Genomic DNA, 25000 nt, shown 5'->3' with positions numbered 1-25000 from the left:
TAAAGATGGACGAGTTTGACATGCGCAGTGGATAAAGATGACATCACATGGACGGCCAAAAGAAACAATGCTCTCATCAATCAACTTACACAAATATATTCAAGCAGAAGCGATTCATATTTATTACCTCCATGTGATTTAAAATTGTACACTCACTGTCACACACACAATCACACACGCACACACTCTTACTCTCTCTCACTATCACACACACACTCTCACTATCACACACACTCACTATACACGCACTCTCTTGCACACACACACACACACTCACTATAACACGCACTCACTCTCTCCCTCACACACAAACACGCACTCTTACTCTCTCTCACTATCACACACACTCACTATACACGCACACTCACTATCACACACACTCACTATACACGCACACTCACTATCACACACACTCACTATCACACACACTCACTATACACGCACACTCACTATCACACACACTCACTATACACGCACACTCACTATCACACACACTCACTATACACGCACACTCACTATACACGCACACTCACTATCACACACACTCACTATACATGCACACTCACTATCACACACACTCACTATACACGCACACTCACTATCACGCACACTCACTATACACGTACACTCACTATCACACACACTCACTATACACGCACACTCACTATCACACACACTCACTATCACACACACTCACTATCACACACACTCACTATCACACACACTCACTATACACGCACACTCACTATCACACACACTCACTATACACGCACACTCACTATCACACACACTCACTATACACGCACACTCACTATACACGCACACTCACTATCACACACACTCACTATACATGCACACTCACTATCACACACACTCACTATACACACACACTCACTATCACGCACACTCACTATCACGCACACTCACTATACACGCACACTCACTATCACACACACTCACTATACATGCACACTCACTATCACACACACTCACTATCACACACACTCACTATCACACACACTCACTATACATGCACACTCACTATCACACACACTCACTATCACACACACTCACTATCACACACACTCACTATACATGCACACTCACTATCACACACACTCACTATCACGCACACTCACTATCACACACACTCACTATCACACACACTCACTATACATGCACACTCACTATCACACACACTCACTATCACACACACTCACTATCACACACACTCACTATACACGCACACTCACTATCACACACACTCACTATACATGCACACTCACTATCACACACACTCACTATACACACACACTCACTATCACGCACACTCACTATACACGCACACTCACTATCACACACACTCACTATACATGCACACTCACTATCACACACACTCACTATACACGCACACTCACTATCACACGCACTCACTATAACACGCACTCTTTTGCACACACACACACACTCTCACTATCACACACACTCACTATCACACACACTCACTATCACACACACTCACTATAACACGCACTCTCTTGCACACACACACACTCTCACTATCACACACACACTCTCTCACTATCTCTCACACACACACACACTTTCACTATCACATACACACACACTCACTCTCACACACACAGACACACAAACAGACACACACACACTAACATACACAGACAGACACACAAAAAGACACACACACTCACTCACTATCACATACAGACTCACTATCAGACACACACTCTCAAACACACACACACTATCAAACACACACTCACACGCTCACTTGACACAGTAATGCTGTTTTAGAGAGTGTGTTCACGCACCTGCAGGTTCTCCAGCATCATTTTGTCCAGTGCCTGGATGAAGTCCTCGTCCTCTGCACACGCCACGTGTTTGAGTCCTCCGCCGCGAATCGTGACCTCCTGACCCATAACAACAGCAGCGTTAGCTCAAACTCACACACACACACACATTACCTCCAGAAACACACGCCGGGCCTCCAGCACACTCACATTGTTCTCTTCGTCCGTTTCGTTCTCTTTGTTGGAGTCGGTCAGATAGTCTGTGTTCTCCTCTTCTTCCTCACGCTCCTCCTCCTCATTCTCAGAGCCCTCCTGCACAACAAACACACAGTTTATACAACTGATACATGCATAATGTCTCCAAACACTCCCAGATGATGTATATACACCAATCAGGCTAACATTATGACCACTGATGATCTCTTCATCACGGCTCCTGTTAGTGGGTGGGATATATTAGGCAGCAAGTGAACATTTAGTCCTCAGAGTTGATGTGTGTGAAGCAGGAGAAATGGGCAAGCGTAAGGATTTGAGCGAGTTTGGCCAGATTGTGACGGCTAGACGACTGGGTCAGAGCATCTCCAAAACTGCAGCTCTTGTGGGCTGTTCCCGGTCTGCAGTGGTCAGTATCTATCAAAAGTGCTCCAAGGAAGGACCAGTGGAGAACCGGCCACAGGGTCATGGGCGGCCAAGGCTCATTGATGACCGTGGGGAGCGAAGGCTGGCCCGTGGGGTCCGATCAAACAGACGAGCTACTGGAGCTCAAACTGCTCCAGAAGTTAATGCTGGTTGTGATAGAAAGCTGTCAGAATACACAGAGCAGCTCAGTTTGAGGCGTATGGGGCGGCATAGCCGCTGACCAGTCAGGGTGACCTCTGACCCCTGACCCCGCCGAAAGCACCAACAGTGGCCCGTGAGCATCAGAACTGGACCACGGAGCAATGGAAGAAGGTGGCCTGGTCTGAGGAATCACGTGTTCTTTTACATCACGTGGTTGGCCGGGTGTGTGTGGCTTACCTGGGGAACACATGGGCCCAGGATGCACTATGGGAAGAAGGCGAGCCGGTGGAGGCAGTGTGATGCTTTGGCCAATGTTCTGCTGGGAAACCTTGGGTCCTCCATCCATGTGGATGTTACTTTGACACGCTCCACCTACCTAAGCATTGCTGAGACCATGTTCAGCCTTTCACGGAAACGGTATTCTGGTGGCTGTGGTATTTTCTTTGTATCATCATCAGACACCAGCGGAGGCGGAGTTTACAGCTGTCAATCACACGTCTGAGAAACTCTCACCTCCTCCTCGGGTTCGTTCATCTCGCTCTCGTTTCCAGACTGTTCCTCGGTCTCCGCTCCACCCTCGTCTTCATCATCATCATCATCATCATCCAGAGGCTCGTTCTCATCCATGGCGCTGGAGGAGCGGCCGTCTTTCTCCAAGCCTGGACACACACACACAGGAATGCTACTGAACAAACCAGACCAAAACAGCAGCATCCGGTTCGGCTGAGGGATAAAAATAAACCGGCACTACAAAATCACTGGTTTAAAACCAGACGGACCACATACACACACACATACACACACACACACGTTTGTTTTAATGAAATGTGGGGACATTCCATAGGCGTAATGGTTTTTATACTGTACAAACTGTATTTTTCTATCCCCCTACACTGCCCCTAAACCATAACCTACCCACCACACACACACACACACACACACACACCTTTTGTAACGTGGGGCCATGGGTAATGTCCTCATATTTCACCCTCTCCTGTAATACCTGTGTCATACCCATGGCATTATACACATTTGTGTCCTGATATTTCACAAAAACATACCCACACACACACACTCGACAGCATTCCTGAAGAGCTATTCTGCGCTGCTTTAACACTGATACTATTACACTGTCTGCAGGAATGTGTGTCTTTCTCTCGGCACATGTCAGGCATGAATGACTGAACGCATGAAACAAACCAGTGTGTCTGCAGGGAATGCAGCTCGACGGGAAGAGTAGAAACATGAGCGGAACAACTGGAAAAACAACACACACACACACACACTAGGGCTGGGCGAGCTGACCACACGAGGGTGTTTCTTCAACTGTGGGCCTGGAGACTTTAGGAAATACCCTCCGTAAAACACACACTGTTTTCTCGCTCACACTCGCTGGATCATTTCATTGGTCGACTGCAGTCCAACGGTTGAGAAATAAGATAAATATTTGCCTTGCCTAATATCAGCTGACACTGAAATATAATCAAATATAAATATTAGATGAAAAACTTGAGGAATCTTAACTTGGCAACTACCTGAAAAGATAATCTTAAACTTGAACTTAAATGAACAAAATTTAAATAAAAGCTAATTCAAAATATAAAAAATACACTATAATACACTAAATATACTAAAATAGCAGTTTAGCATTTTAGACACGCACTCACTCACACACAAACGCTCACACACACATACTCTCTCTCACACACTTACACACAAACACTCACACTGAACACGCACTCTCACACACACACTGGACAGACTCTCACACACACACACTCTCCCTCTCCCTCTCCCTCTCTCACACTTCCTTACACACTCTCACTCTCCCTCACACACACACTCACTCTCCCTCTCACACACTCACACTCTCCCTCTCACACACTCACACTCTCCCTCTCACACACTCACACTCTCCCTCACACATTCTCCCTCTCACACTCTCCCTCTCACACTCTCCCTCTCACACTCTCCCTCTCACACTCTCCCTCTCACACTCTCCCTCTCACACACTCCCTCTCACACTCTCCCTCTCACACACTCACACTCTCCCTCTCACACACTCACACTCTCCCTCACACATTCTCCCTCTCCCTCTCCCTCTCTCACACTTCCTTACACACTCTCACTCTCCCTCACACACACACTCACTCTCCCTCTCACACACTCACACTCTCCCTCTCACACACTCACACTCTCCCTCACACATTCTCCCTCTCACACTCTCCCTCTCACACTCTCCCTCTCACACTCTCCCTCTCACACTCTCCCTCTCACACTCTCCCTCTCACACTCTCCCTCTCTCACACTCCCTTACACACTCTCCCTCTCCCTCTCACACTCTCCCTCTCACACTCTCCCTCTCACACTCTCCCTCTCACACTCTCCCTCTCACACTCTCCCTCTCACACTCTCCCTCTCACACTCTCCCTCTCACACTCTCCCTCTCACACTCTCCCTCTCACACTCTCCCTCTCACACTCTCCCTCTCACACTCTCCCTCTCACACTCTCCCTCTTACACTCTCCCTCTCACACTCTCCCTCTCACACTCTCCCTCTCACACTCTCCCTCTCACTCTCCCTCTCACACTCTCGCTCTCACACTCTCCCTCTCACACTCTCCCTCTCACACTCTCCCTCTCACACTCTCCCTCTCACACTCTCCCTCTCACACTCTCCCTCTCACACTCTCCCTCTCTCACACTCCCTTACACACTCTCACTCTCCCTCACACACTCTCCCTCACACACTCACTCTCCCTCTCTCTCACTCTCCCTCTCACACACTCTCCCTCTCACACACTCTCCCTCTCACACTCTCCCTCACACACTCTCCCTCACACACTCACACTCTCCCTCTCACTCTCCCTCTCACTCTCACACACTCTCCCTCTCTCACTCTCCCTCACACACTCTCCCTCTCACACTCTCCCTCTCCCTCTCCCTCTCACACTCTCCCTCTCACACTCTCCCTCTCACACTCTCCCTCTCACACTCTCTTCCTCTCACACACTCTCACTCTCCCTCTCACACTCCCTCTCACACACACTCACTCTCCCGCTCCCTCTCACACTCTCCATTTCACTCTCACACACTCTCACTCTCCCTCTCACACTCTCTCTCTCACACACACACTCTCTCACACACAGATCAGACGAGTGTGTTACCCAGTTTGACGAGGAACTCTCTCTCCAGCTGTGTGACGTGTGCACAGGCCTCGTCCAGGGACGAGCAGAGCTTCATTTTGGGCCGCAGCAGCTCCAGCGTGTCTGTGATCATGTACTCGATGTCGATGGGGAACGGCTGGTCTTTAGTCCACACATCAAGACTCTTCTTCCACCAGATGTACCTCTGAAACACAACATGATTCACTGCGCTGAGCGGCGTAACTGGAGTCTGGAACGATTCATTTTATAAAATGTTTTTGTCTCTAAATTTTAAGTTATTTCGTTAGTTGCTTTTGTCATTTTATTCGTTTTTTTTATTTATTTCTTCATTAACATTGAGACACACACACACACTCTCTCTCTCTCTCTCTCTCTCTCTCTTTCTCTTTCTCTCACAGACACACACACACACATATTTTTGTGAAATGTTTGGACATTCCATAGGCGTAATGGTTTTTATACTGTACAAACCGTATTTTCTATCCCCTTACACTGCCCCTACCCATCTCATACACAGACAGACACACAGACAGACAGACAAACATACACACTCTCTCTCTCTCTCTCTCTCTCTCTCTCTCTCTCTCTCTCTCTCTTTCTCTCACAGACACACACACACACATATTTTTGTGAAATGTTTGGACATTCCATAGGCGTAATGGTTTTTATACTGTACAAACCGTATTTTCTATCCCCTTACACTGCCCCTACCCATCTCATACACAGACAGACACACAGACAGACAGACACAGACAGACAAACATACACACTCTCTCTCTCTCTCTCTCTCTCTCTCTCTCTCTCTCATACACACAGACAGACAGACAGACAGACAGACACACACACACACACACAGAGACACACATACATACATACACACTCTCTCTCTCTCTCTCTCTCTCTCATACACAGAGACACACACACACACACACACTCTCACCTGGAAGTAGATGAGGAAGCAGTCAAGCTTCTTCTTGCTGGATCCGCGGTCGAAGTATTGTCCGCATGTGTCCAGAAGTGTGCAGACCATCCGGATGCGGAACAGATGCTCGGGCGGGTCCAGCGGGCTCGCAGAACCATCCGTGTTCACGCCGAAGGAGATGAAGGAGAAGAGCATGCGGAAGATGACCGCCGACTCCACCATGCGGTAGTTGTACAGCTCGCCCAGAAACTTAGCGCTGCTGATCCGCCGCTGGTTAAACTTGGGCTGGTTCACCTGAGAGCCAAACACACAACAACACGAACGCCTCAGTAACATTATCAGTGCGGGTAGCATTAGTTAAAGGGTCATAACACACACACTTTCTGCCAGTCTCGTGTTAATCTTGAGTATCTATAGAGTCGTGTTGATCCTTCATATCTCACAAGAGTCTTTAGTTTATCATATTTATAAAAGACAGATACACTGAAATGATTCTTTCTGAAAACAGCCGAAGAGAAAAACAGCCAAAAGAGTCTCACACACACACAGTCAGTCAGTCACGCAGTCACACACACACACACAGACAGTCACACACACAGTCAGTCACACACACACACAGTCAGTCATTTACACACACACACACACACACACACACACAGTCAGTCAGTCACACACACAATCAGTCAGTCACAAACAAGCACAGTCACACGCACAGTCATACACACAGTCAGTCAGTCAAAAACACGCACAGTCAGTTAGTCACACACACACAGTCAAGTAAGTCACACATGCACACACACAGACAGTCAGTCAGTTAATCAGTCACACACACACAGTCAGTCAGACACACAGTCAGTCAGTCAGTCACACACACAGTCAGTCAAACACACTCAGTCAGTCATACACACACACACACACACACACCTCCATGCCCAGACGGATGTCTTCCAGCACGCCGTCCACCACATGAATGCCCACGTCCTCCTGATACGCCACCAGTCCGGCCAGCAGGTTGGCCACGCAGTGGATGCTGTTGTACTTGACGTTCCAGATGTTGACCATACAGCAGATCAGGTAACCCTTAGCCTCCGCTTCATGCCAGGGCAGCTTCCTCATCTGCCTCAACACCTACACACACACACACACACACACACACACACACACGCACGAGCATATGATCGTACGAGCATCATAACACGACTGCATTTGTCACATGTGAAGGAAAGGTGTGACAAAACCATGCAATAACTATCAGGAGCAAAAAGCTAAATGCACTTCAGTATTTTGCTTGTTCTTTGTGTCTTGCTGAAGCGATCGTGGTCCATGAATCGATATTTTTACCCAGCCCTATGGTTTACGGCAGAAAATCTTGTTGCATCGCGTCTCTGATCGCGTCTGGTTAAGACACAGCGTTAGGCTGTTTAAATTGGCTTGTCAAAGCTGCAGCAGAACTAACTAGCAGCATCAAGAGCTGTTTATGTCCCCTGCTAGCCTGAATGCTGGGGTTTGACGACTGCCATACGTAACCGCCACCTCTGAATCTAGCGCACGTGACGCACCTTCTCAGTGGTGACCTTGGACAGGTCTTTATAGAGGAGTTTTCGGATATATTCCTGCAGTGGCGGTCTCTTCCTGCGCACCGTCTTCTCCATCGGCGGGGGGTTACAGTAGTAATAGGCGTTCTCCACCATCGTCACGTAACGCACATCCAGATGCTGAGCCTGTTTCTTACGCATCATTTGCTCCTGAAAACACAGAGGTGTGCAATAGTGTCAGTTAGAGCTGCAAGATGAATGAGTCTTCACTGGTTTCATTACTGGATGAATCAGTGTTTTTGAACAAATCTCTTTCTTGAGTGAATGATTCAATGACTCACTCTAAGACTTCACTTGTTTAATTACTGGATTAATCAGCGTTTTGTTTTATGAATCTCTTGAATGAATGATTCAATGACTCACTCATGAAGACTTGTTTCATTACTGGATGAATCAGTGTTTTTAAACAAATCTCTTAAATGAATGATTCAATGACTCACTCATAAAGACTTCACTTGTTTCATTACTGGATTAATGAGCGTTTTTTTATGAATCTCTTGTATTAATGATTCAATGACTCACTCATGAAGACTTGTTTCATTACAGGATTAATCAGTGTTTTTTTTAAACAAATCTCTTTTGTATTAATGATTCAATGACTCACTGATTGAGACTTTACTTGTTTCATTACTGGATGAATCAGCGCTTTTTAATGAATCTAATGAATGAATGTAATTGATTCAATCTTTATTTGAAGCGTCAAGTTACTATCAAAAGGTGATTCCCTCTATTTTGATCGTAAACTCAAGTGTTTATATCCAAACTATAAACTTTTATCCAGTACTTCAGTGATAATTTGAATGATTGTACGACAGAAATAATGAGTGTGTGGTTTCACACATGACAGCTGCTCTCTCTGGGTCAGAACGCAGATCTGAACCAGTGTGATCGTACTCGTCTAAGCTTTAATAGACAGAGTCAAATCATTGTTATTAAGATCACATGGGTGTTTGAATTAAGATCCCAAGCTCTGGTGTCAGTATGAAGAGGGCACTTTAGGTTTGCATGCTGTATGTGTGAGAACGGACCAGTAAGACGCTTGTGCGCAGGTGAGACTCCGGTGAGCGGAAGAGAAAGCGTCCACAGGTCTCCAGCAGGGTGCAGGCCATCTCGATATGATGATGAGAGAAATCAGACAGCAGCATCTGCAAACACACACACACACACACACACACACGTTAGGTTTTGGTGAATTGTGGGGACTTTCCATAGGCGTAATGGATTTTACACTGTACAAACCGGATATTCTATCCCCCTACACTGCCCCTAAACCTACCCATCTCACACACACACAGACACACACACACACACACACACACACCCTTAACCTACCCATCACACACACACACACTGCCCCTAAACCTACCCATCACACACACACACAGCCCCTAAACCTGCCCATCACACACACACAGCCCCTAAACCTGCCCATCACACACACACACACACACACACACACACGCACACGCACACTGCCCATCACACACACACACACACACACACACACACACACACACACACACACACACACACACACAGCCCCTAAACCTGCCCATCACACACACACACACACACACACACACTGCCCCTAAACCTACCCATGACAGGAAACATTCTGCATTTTTACATTTTCAAAAAACATAATTTAGTATGTTTATAAATCCATACACACACACACACACACACACACACACACACACACAAAATAAAAAGCTATTTCATTTTAATTCCAATTTAAATGTTATATGCTTATGTGTTTTAGTGATTTTAAATTCATTCATCATTTCTTATTTTTATTTAGTTTAACAATGTACTAAAATAACAAAAAAATAAACTGAAATTAATAAAAACTATAGACATTTAAAAAATATATATAAATGGCAAAAAGCACAACACTAAAACATAAATTAAACAATTAAAATTCAACTGAAACAGTATATGAAATATACAGTATACAGTATGAAACTTAAAATAGAAATAAAAACTATATTAGTATCTCAATGATACTAAAATTCCACTTTTATATTTATATTTTATTTATTCTCATCTTTATTTCAACTACCAAAAATGTATCTGTAATAGTTTTATTTAACAATAACAACCCTGTAATAAACGCACTCCTTCATTTACAGTAACTATTAAATGAGGACCAATCAGATTAAGAGAGCCTGCTTTACATAGTTCAGTAGCATTTTATTGTACAGTCCTGTTCCTCATGTACATAATATGTACTTATTTTAATGTAAATACAATAATCGGGTAATAATTAGGTATTAACCTTGAACCTACCCCCTGAAGTTACCTACTCCCTGTATTTTCTTAAAGGGTTAGTTCAACCCAAAACTGAAATGTCTGTCATTAACTCCTCCCCCTAATGTCGCTCCACACCCGTAAGACCTCCGTTCATCTTCACACACAGTTTAAGATATTTTATATTTAGTCCGAGAGCGTATGCAAGTGTATGCACACTATACTGTCCATGTCCAGAAAGGGAATAAAAACATCATCACAGTAGTCCATATGAGACATCAGTGGGTTAATTAGAGTCTCTTGAAGCATCCAAAATACATTTGGGTCCAAAAATAACAAAAACTACGACTTTATTCAGCACTGTCTTCTCTTCCGCGTTTGTGTTCAATCCTCAAATAAAGATTCAAACGGTTATGAGTCAGCGAATCGATTCATGATTCGGATCGCGTGTCAAACTGCTGAAATCTCGTGACATTAGCGATCCGAATCATGAATCAATTCGCTGATTCATAACCGTTTGAATCTTTATTTGAGGATTGAACACAAACCCAGAAGAGAAGCCAATGCTGAATAAAGTCGTAGTTTTTGTTATTTTTGGACCCAAATGTATTTTGGATGCTTCAAGAGACTCTAATTAACCCACTGATGTCTCATATGGACTACTGTGATGATGTTTTTATTCCCTTTCTGGACATGGACAGTATAGTGTGCATACACTTGCATACGCTCTCGGACTAAATATAAAATATCTTAAACTGCGTGTGAAGATGAACGGAGGTCTTACGGGTGTGGAGCGACATTAGGGGGAGGAGTTAATGACATAATTTAAATTTTTCGGTGAACTAACCCTTTAAATAAGTACACTGTGAGTACACGGTACTGTAAAATGAAGTGCAACCCATTGCTCATTTTAGTATGGACTTCGTAGTGAAGCACACACACCGCAGGCTTCACAGATCATCGCACTCACCTTGAGGCAGTGCAGCGTGTCCGTTTTGGAAAACATCTTGAACTTGGCCAACTCCCCGATGAACCTCACCGTCTTATTTTTGGTCTCAATGTTGATTTGGTCCTTCTTTCTGATCTGTAACACACACACACACTCACTTTGATGCATTTTAACACATCCTGCTTCTAAAATACAATTTTGGCCAAATTTCACGTGTGCGTTACTAGTGGACTATTACTACTATTTAGGCTTTAGAGCGCAAGGACGGCTTTGGAGCAGGGATTACAGTCAAACCAAAAGTGATTCAGACAGCAGATTTAATGTGCAGGATACTAGTTAATTTCTGTAAGTGTGGATCACAAAATAAAGTGAACCGTGACATATACCCCTACAGCTACCAGATAAAAGCAAAATGATGCTTTAGTGTTTTTTCTTTAATTGCTAATGTGACCTTTGACACCATTGCTTGGTCAGCTTTAAGGCAAGGCTCTCGATTTACCAGTCGATCTGCGTTCCTACTCTCACCTACGTTCATGACTGAAAGGACAAGATCCCGGATACAGGTGGCCGAAATTAGCTTTCTACACAGGCTGGCTGGGCGCTCCCTGACGCTACGTTCACACCAAACGCAAATTGTGCGTCAAAATCGCGCCTACCGCGTCTAGTTTGACTCGTGAACATTTTGAATCCAATTAGCTGCGGATGCGCATAGAAATCGAGCATTTGAAGCGAAATAGACGCGCGTTAAAGGCGCTCCAGGTGAAATATATTAAGCATTAACAGCCACGTGTGGTTCAGCCAACGCACTACCTGGATTATCTTCACTGCATGTATATTTAAATAAAATATAAAGTTATGAAACTTCACTTTGCCCTAAACAACAGATTAATTGGACCAAAGATCACCCATTAGATGTACACAAGACGAAGTGTATGTCATGTTTAACCTCTACATAGACATCGGAGCCGGCGGCAAACGCCAGAATGACTGGCCGAGGAAAGGCTGCTCTCGCCGGGGTTAACGAGCCTAAAAATGCGTCCCTAATTACATCCCTTTCTATCATAGTTATCTGACAATATCAAGATGAGTTATAGTCACATTTTAATACCATTTTCTAAACTATAGTGATAAAATGTTGAAGGTGTCTGAATACATTTGGGTTTGGACTGTGTGTGAGATTCATGAGAAACACACTCACGTGAAACCTGAAATCTCCTTTGAGCATCGAGCAGAGGTCTTCCGCCACATCAGACATGCACGGATGCAGCGTGGCCACCAGACGAGCGTAAAACGGCAGCAGATCCAGCCTGAGACATTAAAACACTAGATAAGACACAATCCCTGAAAACTCAAGCTTCAGCTCCCTCTAGTGTCCACAATTGCAGATGAGCAGAGACGGATGTAGGAGCCAACGCACCTCTGTCTGGGCACTGTGAAGAGAGCGCGGACCAACTTCCTGCGATTGGATTTGGTGTTCATGTTCATACAGAAGTCCATAGCAGCCTGAACACATGTTTGAACACAAAACAGGCACAGCAATGAGAGCAACTGTATGATCAAGCACTGCTATTGTCAACTAAAACTACTAAAATGGCAGATGAAATGAAAATTTAAATATAAAAATCTAAATAGCATTGGCTGTTATTAAACACTGTATTTTCTGTATATTGAGCCGTGTAGGTGTGTGTGCCCTGTTAAACCCTGCATTATGGGGACAAAATGTCCCCACAAAATGGCAATATCCGAAATCGTTGTCATTTTTTTGGTCCCCATGAGGAAAACATCTTATAAATCACACTAAGTGATGTTTTTAGAAAATGTAAAAAAGAAAGAATGTTTCCTGGATTGGGTAGGTTTAGGGGCAGGGGCAGTGTAGGGGTGTGTGTGTGTGTGTGTGTGTGTGAGATGGGTAGGGGAATTTTAGGGGGATATAATATACAGTTTATACAGTATTAAAAAAAACATTACGTCTATCGAAAGTCCCCATAAAACATGGAAACGCAACGCGTGTGTGCGTGTGTGTGTGTGTGTGTGTGTGTGTGTGTGTGTGTGTGTGTGTGTGTGTGTGTGTGTGTGTGTGTGAGATGGGTAGGGGGATTTTAGGGAGATATAATATACAGTTTATACAGTATTAAAAAAAACATTACGTCTATCGAAAGTCCCCATAAAACATGGAAACGCAACGCGTGTGTGTGTGTGTGTGTGTGTGTGTGTGTGTGTGTGTGTGTGTGTGTGTGATGGGTAGGGGCAGTGTAGGGGGTTAAAATATACATTTTATACAGTATTTAAAAAAACATTACGCCTATGGAAAGTCCCCATAAAACATGGAAACACAACGTGTGTGTGTGTGTGTGTGTGTGTGTGTGTGTGTGTCTGTCTTCCATCAGGTCAATGATATTTGTGCAAGTGTGTTTGTGTTTGTACTCTTTACAACGGTTGCAGAGGGGCGGAAACTTTCCACTGGAAACTTAATCTGGGGAATTTGGGAAATATTTCAATTTGAAAACTTAATTTATGGGAATTCATTGGAAAATGTGTATATTTATATATTTTCCAATGAATCACTTCTAATTTACTAAATGTAAACGTAAAATAAAAATATTTTTATTGCAGCAATTATTATGCATGTTATTTCAGTGTCTCATGATCCTTCAGAAGTCAATTCTAATCAGAATCCTAAAAAATATTACCAACAAAACTGATAATTAATCATCATATGAGTGATTTTTGAAGGATCGTGTGACAGTAATGATGTTGAAAATTCAGCTTTGATCACAGGAATACATTATTTTTATGTATATATAAAGCAAAAAGTTTAAATTTTAATAATAATTCCCAATATTACTGTTTTTTCCTGTATTTTTTTAAGCAAATGTGCATGTGATTGAGGAATGTGCAGAGTAGAAATTCAACTGAAAGTGCATTAAATCAGGTTGTTTTAACCAAGATTTTGCTGCAAGAACTACAGTTAAGTTTCCTGTTATAGGCGAACCTGCAATTTTGCAGTTTATTCCCATTAATTCCCATGTAAAGTTTCCCGCCTTGAAAATTCCTGGATTTTTTTCTAACCCTACTCTTTACCTTGTCGATCAGGTCTCTGTTGATGCAGTTTGGCAGCTGCTGGATAAAAGCGTCCACGATGAGTTTAAGATGAGAGCCGGTGCTGGCCTCCTCATCCTCCTGCTCTGTACACACACACACATAAACATGATCACACTACATTACATTCATGCATTTGGCAGACATTTTTATGCTAATCGAATCGATTGCATTCGCTTCCAAACATTAAAAGTTCTGAAAATTTCTCGAGGGAACGCAAAACTTTCACAAAAGAACGCAAAAGCATTGATTTTTTCCTCATCCAATCTCATATTTTTTTCCATCACCATGTCCCTTTAGGGGCTTCGTTGTATATGTGTGTGTGTGTGTGTGTACCTTGCTCATCCATTATCTTTTTGGCCAGTTCTTCACTTTCGGTCTCGTCGGTTGCATCCAGATCTATCGGGTCATCAGTGATGTCCAGCGCTTCCAACTCCATCTCCAACTCCTCTGTGCTGTTTCCCTCTCGTCCCTCTACACACACACACACACACACACACACACACACACACACACACACACACACACACACACACACACACACACACACACACACACACACACACACACACACACACACACACACACACACACACACACACACACACACACACAATTACACAATGTTTCACATGCTACTTTAAAGAGGAACCTTTCATAAAGTCTTGATGTTGTTTTTGGGCTCTTCCCAGTCTGTCAGTGTCTCTATGAAGCCCCACCTTCTGAAAAGCACACTGTGCTCTGATTGGTCGGCTGAAGCAGTGTGTTGTGATTGGTGTTTGTGGGATGTCCCGCCCCCTTACCATAACCGGGAGTTTCAACACAGGACTAACCAGAGCTAGACAGTAACTCAGCTCATTTACTCGAGTACTGTACCCAAGTTCACTTTTTGAGTATCTGTGCTTTACTGGAGTATTATTTTTTCTGTAAACTTCTGACTTTAACTTCACTACATTTCAAAGACAAATATCGTGCTTTTTACTCCACTACATTTCTATCAAGGTCCTCAAAGTGGAAAGTCGTTTCTGTCGCAGCTTTGAAAGTCAGTGATGATTTTTTTCTTCTTTAAAAGGTGTTTGGGTTTTTGCAGAAAGCCTTTCAGGAATCACTCTTGTAGAGTCTCGTGAAGTTCAATGATTTCACAGCATTTATTAAACACTGATTTATAGTTTAGAGCAAAATGGAAGAAGACGGATGTCCAAATGCTCATTTTGTGGAGTATTCACATAAACAAAGTTGATTCTGTCTTCAGTGAAGGTGAACAGTGTGAGAATATCAGATGTGTATCAGTGTATTGGATCCGTGCATTCGGCCTTAAAGTGACAGCAGCTTTGTAACTTTTCTACAAGTATTTAAATGAGTTTAAGTTAGTCGTATGCTAGTGTGTCAGATGGAGCGTCACTGACTGGCTTAAACCATGATGGCATAATGTGCATTTATCACAATAATAAAATAATGTGTTGACAAAAAACGATACTTAAGTACTTTTGAAAACAAATGCTTCTGTACTTTTACTCCAGTAAAAATCTGTTAATATTTGACAATAAGATTTGTGTGTACTTTGTCCACCTCTGCATTTGCACCTTTGCATTTAAACGGAGAAAACGGATTATTTCAATAAGCTGATTTTTTTTGAGTTATCAGTTTACTGGTGTGCATATAAACGCACCCATTGAGAGAGAGAAGAACTCAGAGTGTTTTCATTCAGTACCTTTGCCGCTCTGGCTGCTCTTCTCGTTGTCCTTGAAGAGAATGGCAGGCACGAACGCCTTCAGATCCACCATGTTCTCGTAGAAGTTGCGAGCATCCTCGTCCTCCCAGATGCCGCCCTCCAGATCGTACTCTCCTGGTTTCCCCGGTGTAAAGATATCGATGCCCGGACCGTGTTCTGCCACACAAAACAACAAATCATGTGTGTGTCAAGACAAAGACCACATTTACACTGCAAGTATTGATGCACAATTCTGATTTGGTGACTATATCTCTTTTTTTTTTGACGACCCGCTTACATCATCTTTTAAAAGCGCCCCGTATCTGATATTTGCTTTTACACTGTACACTGGAGAAACAGCCCAAGACGCTCTGACCCGGAAACCGGTGCGATATGCAATGGACGCAGACAAAATGATTATTCAATGTTTTACTTTCAGCCCTCATCCACACATCTTGTAAGGTCAGCAAAACATTTATCTCGTAAGGCGGAGAAAAGAAGAGAAGAGCTCTTGTTTGCAGTTCATCTGGGTTGACGTCATTCGCCTCCATCCCTTTTTAACGAGGTACGACTCGCATCTACTGGGGAATAGGGCTGGGCGATATGGCCAAAATTTCATATCCCGATATAGCTAATTTGATATCCCCATAACAATATACATAACGATATAGCAATTTTTCTGTTAATTCAGTTTATGAATAGTCTATACAAAATTGCAATGTGGAAATGCAGTTTGAAATGATATACAAAACAAATAAAGGTAGTATGGACTACATTTTTATTTTATTTACAACCTTTTTTTAAAGCAAGACTGTTGGTAAAGTTAACACCTGCCTAGGGATGTTAACCGATGACCGTTTGACCGATGGTTGACCGTATCAACGTTAACCGATCAAAGTTGTCGGTTAAAATAAATAAAAAAGTGATCTCTAAATTAGGCTCTTATAGACAGTGGACTAAACGCTACTACAGTTGGCCGTCTCATTTCAAAATCTTTTTGTGTGAGTAAACATATCCCTCGCACTCAATTTTTCATAACTCGCCTGTTTGTACTTAATAAACCAATAAAAACATTTGGCGCGAGGTCACAGCGTTTGAGTTTGCGCGCTCACAAGGTTTGCAAAAAGTAAACACTCAAGGTTAGAGCCAGGGCAGACGACAGTATGAAGCGTGCATTTCGCTTAAGATGGGGTTACATTTGGAAATATATTACATCTTCATTTCAGTGGTAACACATAAGGTGTTGATCGTCTTTCTTTATTATTGTTAGCACTACCTCGAACTAAAGCGGCGTCTCTTCGGAGCTGTCATTTTCTTAAATGAGCCACGGCAATGATTCAAATGAGCTTCTAACGCTGGACAAATGCCTTTATCTTCAACGCGATCACCTTGTACCCAAACCATTTCGAAACTAAGGAGCATTTCGCGCTGTGGGGGATTTTAAAAAAGTGACGTGAGTGGAAGGGAGGCAGCAGCGTGTGTGTGTGTGAGTGAGAGAGCGAGAGAGAGACAGAGGGAGCGCGGCTCGCGGCTGTTATTTCAAATAGCGCAGCATATTTTAAACTAATCGGTTAACCGGTTTCAACCGGCTAATGAGGCTCGGTGGTCGGTCAAGAAAATGTTTAGTTTTCGCCATCCCTACACCTGCCATTAAAATATTTCAATATATGGCTATATGGTGTGCCACGCGTATAAAAGCCCGTTGCAGCGTCTGTGTCTGAAGTTTGTTTTGCGCGCTTATGCCACCACTCTGGCATAATTACTCTGAGAATTACCCTGGTCTGAACCGCGTCTACTACCGTCTTCATCTATGTTTGTTTATGTATTGCAGCGTGCATGGGCATGCCGGGGAGGTGCATCTTGACGTAAAATTCTGCCATAAACGCCTTATCGTGGCGTAAGCGATAGAGCCTTATATAAAACGATAGACATTTTCTATCGTCCAGACGATATATTTCGTCATATCGCCCAGCCCTACTGGGGAATATCCGATTTGACATCCGCTTACATGGCAGACGCAAACGCACTTATCAGATTTATTCCCACATATGAGTGAGGCCTGAATCCGATCTGAGGATATCAGAATTCATGCGGGATCACGTTTACGTCATATCATATCTGTGCCACATGAGAGGAAAAAAATCGGAATTGGGTCACTTGAACCATGTAGTATAAATGGGGCCTAAATCTCCGCACAGATTCACAAGAGTCGTCGTACCTTCCTGGACGGTTTTGTCCTGAGGAAGTTCAGGCATGTTCTCGTCCAGCAGGTCGGCCAGAGTTTGGGTGTTTGCAAGCAGCTTCTGATAAGAGGTGGCGAACTCCTCATACTGCTTATGTCTGTCCTCGCTGAGCTCTCCTTTGGAGTGCAGGATACGCCTACAGAGAGACACAAAACAGGAGGTGAATTGCAAAAACCAAACAAAAAAAAAAAGAGTGCATGTGTTCACTACATGATATAACTTTTTACAATGCAGTTAGAACAGCGATAAAACACATCGATACAAAGCCAGACCAAAAGCGTTAAGCGACTCTGAGCAACACACAACGCTGTTTTTGAATCTGCATTTTTGAACGAATCGTTTGAGCGAACAAATCAATGACTCACTCGTTGAAACAGGGACTTGCCGCCACCCACAGTCATTATTGTAAACTAAATCTAAAATACTAAATCTAAATCTTAAAATATTTCTTTTTAATTGGAAAAAAAAAAACGCTGAAATAAAAAATAAAATTTAAATTAAAAAACTTTAATAACTGAAAAATGTAAATGCTGGCAATAAACTTGACAAAGTTAAAGCACTAAAATTATGAATTGGAAATAAGAAAAACAATTAAAAATTAAATAAAAATAAACTAAACCTAAATACCATAAAATAAAAAAAGTAATTTATATGAAAACTAAAAATACAAAAATGAAAGCCATTTCAAAAAATTAACAAAACTATAATTTTTTAATGAATCGTTTGAGTGAATGATTCAATGACTCACTAAAATATGACTAAAAATGAGTATGTGTGTGTGTGTGCTTGTGAGTGCGTGTATGTGCTTGCAATCGAGTGTGAGTGTGTGTGTGTTTGCTTGCAAGCGAGTGTGAGTGTGTGCTTGCGAGCGTGTGTGCTTGCGAGCTAGTTCGAGTGTGTGCTTGCAAGCGAGTGTGAGTGTGTGCTTGCGAGCGTGTGCTTGCGAGCTATGCGAGTGTGTGCTTGCAAGCCAGTGTGTGTGCGCTTGCTCACTCATAAAGACAGTAGTGACTTCATTAATGAATGGAGTGAATGATTCAATGACTCACTAAATATGACTAAAACTAAACCAAAGCTTGCTGTCAGAATGAACCCCGCACGCACCTGTTCTGTCTCTCGATGTTCTGCAGTTCTCGGTGGTCTTTCTTCAGGTGTTTGGTGAGCGAGGTGAAATATTCCCTCAGCAGATTCTGGAACGGCTGCTGTTTCTCCGCATTGATGATCTGGCTGGGAGGGAAGGTCAAGCCGAACTTCTCCACCGCGTTCTTGACTTTTCGCGGCACCAGCCCAGCGATATCGTCTCCGCAGTGCTTACAGAAGCTGATGATGACGGAGACGTGTGTGTGTGTCTCTCGGTCGGCGGCGATGATATTCTTCAGCTGCTCATAGATCAGCGAAAGCCCCTCTTTATCGGTGAAAAGGCCCACGATGGTGAGCTCTGCGATGAAGCGCAAGTCGGTTCGTAGCTTGCTAACATTGGGGGTTTTCTCCTCCTTCCGGGCTTCGAAGTGTCTCTTCCAGGCGGCCAATAGCAGCGGTGCGAATTCGGCGTAGCGTTGGTGGAAAAGTGAGCAGAGATGCACGGCACAGCCCACGTCTGAGATCTTCAGCTTGGCCTCCACCATGGAGCTCACTGCCTCGCCGATGTACTTGCTGAGATTGAGCGAGTCGAAGTCTTGCGAAAGCGAGCCGCGCTGTTGCTCCGTTAGCGTGCGCAGCTTTTTGACGAAGGCCGTGTTTTTCTTTAGGCTGGAGTCCAGGCGGCTGAAGAAAGCCTCTTCGGGACGCGTCTCCTGCGCGTGCTGGTTTTTCGCTCGAAGCTCCTTCCTGCCGTGGTGTCTCTCCCACGCCTCCTGCTGGAGCTGATCGGCCTCCTCTTTCTCCCTGATAACACACAAACAACAAAATGTAATCACAAAGAGTCTTATTTTGCTATCAATGGGTCCATGCACACCAGTAAGCTGATAATTCCAAAAAAATCAGCTTATTGAAATCACCAGTTTTCCCTGTTTACATGCAAACCAGTAAACGGACAACGCAAGTAAATCGCATTTACATGACTATATATAAACCGGGTTATTTCCTTGTAGTGCCGTCAAAAATAATAATGTCCGTATCTGACTATGAGTGTCCCAAATGTTTCGTCAGTTGTGATGTTAATAAAGCGTGTCAGCGGGAGATTTGCGGCTCATATTATCCCTCATCAGTTCCAGATGCAGCGTTTAGACTGAACCTCTTCTACTTCTGCTGCATGAGATGAGAACACATCTTTACAATTTTCTGGGTCTTAAACGAGTGCGTTTGTGATATATGTCCTTATTTCATGCAAAACGCTCGCTCGCTCTGACTGGATGCATTTAAATCTGCTCTAAGTTTCTGTTTTTGTCACCGATCACATATGCGCACTTCAATAAGCCGACAGAAAGCAGGTTAATGCGTTTACATGCAGCGCGAAATCAGGGTAAGAGGCAAAAAACTACCTGTCCCGACCGGTTTATGCTTACGCCGTTTATGACCTTACTCCGATAAAAGAAAACGTGTTACCGCGTTTACATGACCATGATTATTGTCGGCTTATTGGGCATAATTGGCTTAAGAGCGTGCGTGTAAACGCACTCAATGAGATGTTTAAAGGGATAGTTCACCCCAATATGAGCCTGTGATGTTTATCTGCTGAGCCCCAGTGCATCCAAAATGTAGGTGTGTTTGTTTCTTCAGGAGAACACAAATGAAAATTTTAACTCAACCGTTAAACTGTGTGCCAGTCATAATGTATGTGAATGGGTAACAATCATATGAGAGTAAAACAAATAAACAAAAAAATTGCTTAGACAACCTGCACAACAACCCTGCTGCTCGTGACAACACATTAAAGTCTTAAGACACGAACCGATCGGTTTCTGTGAGAAACACACAACAGTATTTATGTTATTTTTTTACCTCATATCAGACGAATCTCATCTAGTGGTCCCATCCGCTTTTACTGCCGTCTAGTAACGTCAAACCGATGTGATCATAGATATATATTATGTTGATGCCTCATTCGGCCGATCCGCGCAGGGACTAATGAAGATATATATATATATATCTATGATCGCATCGGTCTGACCGTATCAGACGGCAGTAATAGCGGATGGGAACACTAGCTGAGATTCGTCTGGATATGAGGTAAAAAAATAACAAATACTGTTGTGTTACTCACAGAAACCGATCGGTTCGTGTCTTAAGACATCAGTGTGTTGTCACGAGCAGCAGGGTTTGTGTGTGTGTGTTGTCTAAGCATGTTTCTTTTGTTTGTTTGTTTTACTCTCATAGAGTTGTTACCCATTCACCTGCATTATGACTGACAAACAGCAACAGCAGGAGTTTAAAATCTTCTCCTGAAGAAATAAACACACCTACATGTTGGATCCACTAGGGTAAGCAGACAGAAAATTCTATAGCCCCTTTCACACTGCACGTCGGACCTGCAATATTCCTGGAGCATTGCCGGGTCGCCTTCTGTGTGAAAGCACCACGTCCCGGGATTGATTACCGAATTCGACCCGGGTCGGGGACCTAGTAACATTGCGGTATTCGACCCGGGACGAGCGCTGTGTGAACAAAAGCCGAAACTAATGCCGCAGCGTGTGCGTAGTTATCGTGCGACTCCTAGAGCTTGTTTTTTCAATAACACAACCCTGCAGTGCCAGAAGAGCTCGTCTGTGTTTTAAACGCAGAGAGTGTTCGTCTACAAAAGAAACTAAAATTAAACAAGCAGAAATGAGCGCAAACTGGACACAAGTCGAGACCACGGAGCTCCTTACTATCCGCGCTGAAGCGGAGATCGCTCGCCGTTATACGTCACATCAGGATGTCACGTGTCAACTTGACCCGGGACCGTTACGGGTTGTGTGTGAAAGCGCACATATTACGGTATTTCGCTGGCAGTGTGAATGGACCAAATCTAGCGGCCCGGGAACAAATGCCGGGTTGCATTATCCGTGTGTTTGCCGGAATCGCAGTGTGAAAGGGGCTATAGACAGAAATAGTAATAGTTCCCATTTTAGGAACAGTCATTTGCTTCATTCCTTAATAAATCACCAATATTGAACAAATCAATGATTAATTCATAAAGACTTGCTGAGTGTATTTGCTTCCAAGCGTGTGTGTGTGTGTGTTTGCGAGTGAGTGCGTATGTGGTTTAGAGCGTGTGTGAGTGAGTGTATGCTTGCGAGTGTGTGTTCTTGAAAGGGAATTCATATATCTGACTGCTTGTATTCATTGACGAAAACGTACCCATGTGCAGTAAAGTTGAAAATTGAGGATGCAATGAATCGTGATATGGAATCGTTGACATGAAAATAAAACGTATGAATATTTACTTGAGTTGCGCAGCCTCTTCCTCTTTCTGCCGTTTGGCTTCCTCCTCCAGCAGCTTCTTCTCCTGCTCCTCCTGCTGTCTCTTCTCCTCCTCCTCTTTCTTCCTCTGCTCCTCCTCTGCTCTCTGCTTCTCCTCCTCTTTCTTCTTCCGCTCTTTCTCCTCCTTCTTCCTCTTCTCCTCCTCAGCCCGTCTCTTCTTCTCGTCGGCCGTCTTGCCTCCGTCCTTCTTCCCGCTCATCTTGCTCTCGTCTTTGCTCTTCTCACGGGGCGCGGCGGCGGCGTCTCTCTCCTTGTTGCTAAAGGAGCCGGTCTCTCTCTCCTCCATGTTGACGGACTTCTTGCGTTCAGCAGGCATGCTGCTCCTGCAAAAAACATCACATGCTTCAGATTAAACCATATCTGATGATAAGTCAAGAGCTGTGTTTGGAACGGAGCTCTAGAATACATACAGTTGGAAAAAAGAGGCCAACTTTATATTAGGTGGCCTTAAGTACTTACATCAAAAAATAACTACAATGAACTTACTGTGTTTAAATTGTATTGCAAAACACCTTTGCTGTATTGAGGTGGGATACAGGTAGAGTTAGGGACAGGTGTGGGTCAGTTTAAGGGTAGAGTTAGGGTCAGGTGTGGGTCAGTTTAAGGGTAGAGTTAGGGACAGGTGTGGGTCAGTTTAAGGGTAGAGTTAGGGACAGGTGTGGGTCAGTTTAAGGGTAGAGTTAGGGTCAGGTGTGGGTCAGTTTAAGGGTAGAGTTAGGGTCAGGTGTGGGTCAGTTTAAGGGTAGAGTTAGGGTCAGGTGTGGGTCAGTTTAAGGGTAGAGTTAGGGTCAGGTGTGGGTCAGTTTAAGGGTAGAGTTAGGGACAGGTGTGGGTCAGTTTAAGGGTAGAGTTAGGGTCAGGTGTGGGTCAGTTTAAGGGTAGAGTTAGGGACAGGTGTGGGTCAGTTTAAGGGTAGAGTTAGGGACAGGTGTGGGTCAGTTTAAGGGTAGAGTTAGGGACAGGTGTGGGTCAGTTTAAGGGTAGAGTTAGGGACAGGTGTGGGTCAGTTTAAGGGTAGAGTTAGGGACAGGTGTGGGTCAGTTTAAGGGTAGAGTTAGGGACAGGTGTGGGTCAGTTTAAGGGTAGGGTTAGGTGTAAGGGAAGTGCCAACTGTGTAATTACAAATGTAATTAATTAAAGATGTAATCACATGCAGGTATTTTTTCAAATGCAAGTACAATGTACACAATAAGTGCATTGTATCAAATGATTAGTTACAATGTTAGTACATAGTCCACCTAATATAAAATGGGTCCAAAAAAGATTTTGCACTTTTTCTTTGAGGAGCACTTGTGCTGCTAATTAAAAAAAAATTTAGGAGCACTTTCTAATCAATCAAACACATTCCAATTATAACTTTCCCTTTACAGGACGATATTTGTCCCTTTAAATTAATGTCCAGGGGTCTTTTTACCATTATAAGAGCAATGTTTCCTAATCTTATTAAAGGTATGCATCACCTGTCAATTTCTTAAATTAAAATAGAAAAGTTGTTTTTAAAATGTTAATTTAAACAATAAATTCAGTGAGAACAATTAGACACAATCAAATGAGATCAGCATCAAAAGATCCGTCTTTGCACTGCAGAAGTGGGATTTAGACACATTTACATTCTGTTTAATGCAGCTCATGGCTAAGTAATGGTGTACAAAATGGCCGCTGTGTGTGTGTGTGTGGGGGGGGGGGGGGGGGGGGTTGGTGCAACTGCAAACTCTTAATACAAATTTTGCACTGAAAAATATTATACAGTATACAGCAGTTTTTCATTTTAAAACATTTTTACACTTGTAATACAATTTTGCACATGGCATTCTGTTTTTAAAAACAATATATTTAGCACTTTTAATAAATCTAAAGATGCTAAATATTATAATGCATATTGCATTATGTTTTGATACATATTTTTGTACATTTAATCAAATTGTGCATATTGCATACCATTTTTAAAAATATATATCTTTTGCACTTTTAACCCAATTTTAAAAATATTATAATGCATATTGCATTATGTTTTAGAACATAATTTGCACATTTAATCTCATTTTGCATATTGCATACTGTTTCTAAAAACA

General features: G+C 43.3%; 1 protein-coding gene across 1 annotated transcript in view; it reads right to left on the bottom strand.

Annotated features, from left to right (window-relative positions):
• The window catches only part of upf2 (UPF2 regulator of nonsense mediated mRNA decay), a 32159-nt gene that overhangs the window by 5603 nt on the left and 1556 nt on the right, over positions 1 to 25000 (bottom strand). Inside the window, exons 2-18 of the mRNA XM_067428270.1 lie at positions 22892 to 23251; positions 19632 to 20411; positions 18503 to 18663; positions 16285 to 16461; positions 14910 to 15047; positions 14556 to 14659; positions 12892 to 12977; positions 12673 to 12781; positions 11496 to 11609; positions 9304 to 9420; positions 8240 to 8425; positions 7605 to 7808; positions 6699 to 6974; positions 5759 to 5942; positions 3105 to 3250; positions 2022 to 2123; positions 1833 to 1931 (exon numbers count right to left, since the gene is read on the bottom strand). Coding sequence (XP_067284371.1) covers positions 1833 to 1931; positions 2022 to 2123; positions 3105 to 3250; positions 5759 to 5942; positions 6699 to 6974; positions 7605 to 7808; positions 8240 to 8425; positions 9304 to 9420; positions 11496 to 11609; positions 12673 to 12781; positions 12892 to 12977; positions 14556 to 14659; positions 14910 to 15047; positions 16285 to 16461; positions 18503 to 18663; positions 19632 to 20411; positions 22892 to 23251 — 3343 coding nt within the window. The remainder of the gene's footprint in view (positions 1 to 1832; positions 1932 to 2021; positions 2124 to 3104; positions 3251 to 5758; positions 5943 to 6698; positions 6975 to 7604; positions 7809 to 8239; positions 8426 to 9303; positions 9421 to 11495; positions 11610 to 12672; positions 12782 to 12891; positions 12978 to 14555; positions 14660 to 14909; positions 15048 to 16284; positions 16462 to 18502; positions 18664 to 19631; positions 20412 to 22891; positions 23252 to 25000) is intronic.

The sequence above is a fragment of the Pseudorasbora parva genome, chromosome 20, assembly GCF_024679245.1.
Source record: "Pseudorasbora parva isolate DD20220531a chromosome 20, ASM2467924v1, whole genome shotgun sequence".
Classification (NCBI taxonomy): Eukaryota; Metazoa; Chordata; class Actinopteri; order Cypriniformes; family Gobionidae; genus Pseudorasbora; species Pseudorasbora parva.
Note: the sequence above shows the minus strand (reverse complement) of the source record. Positions and strands in the feature narration are given on the sequence as shown.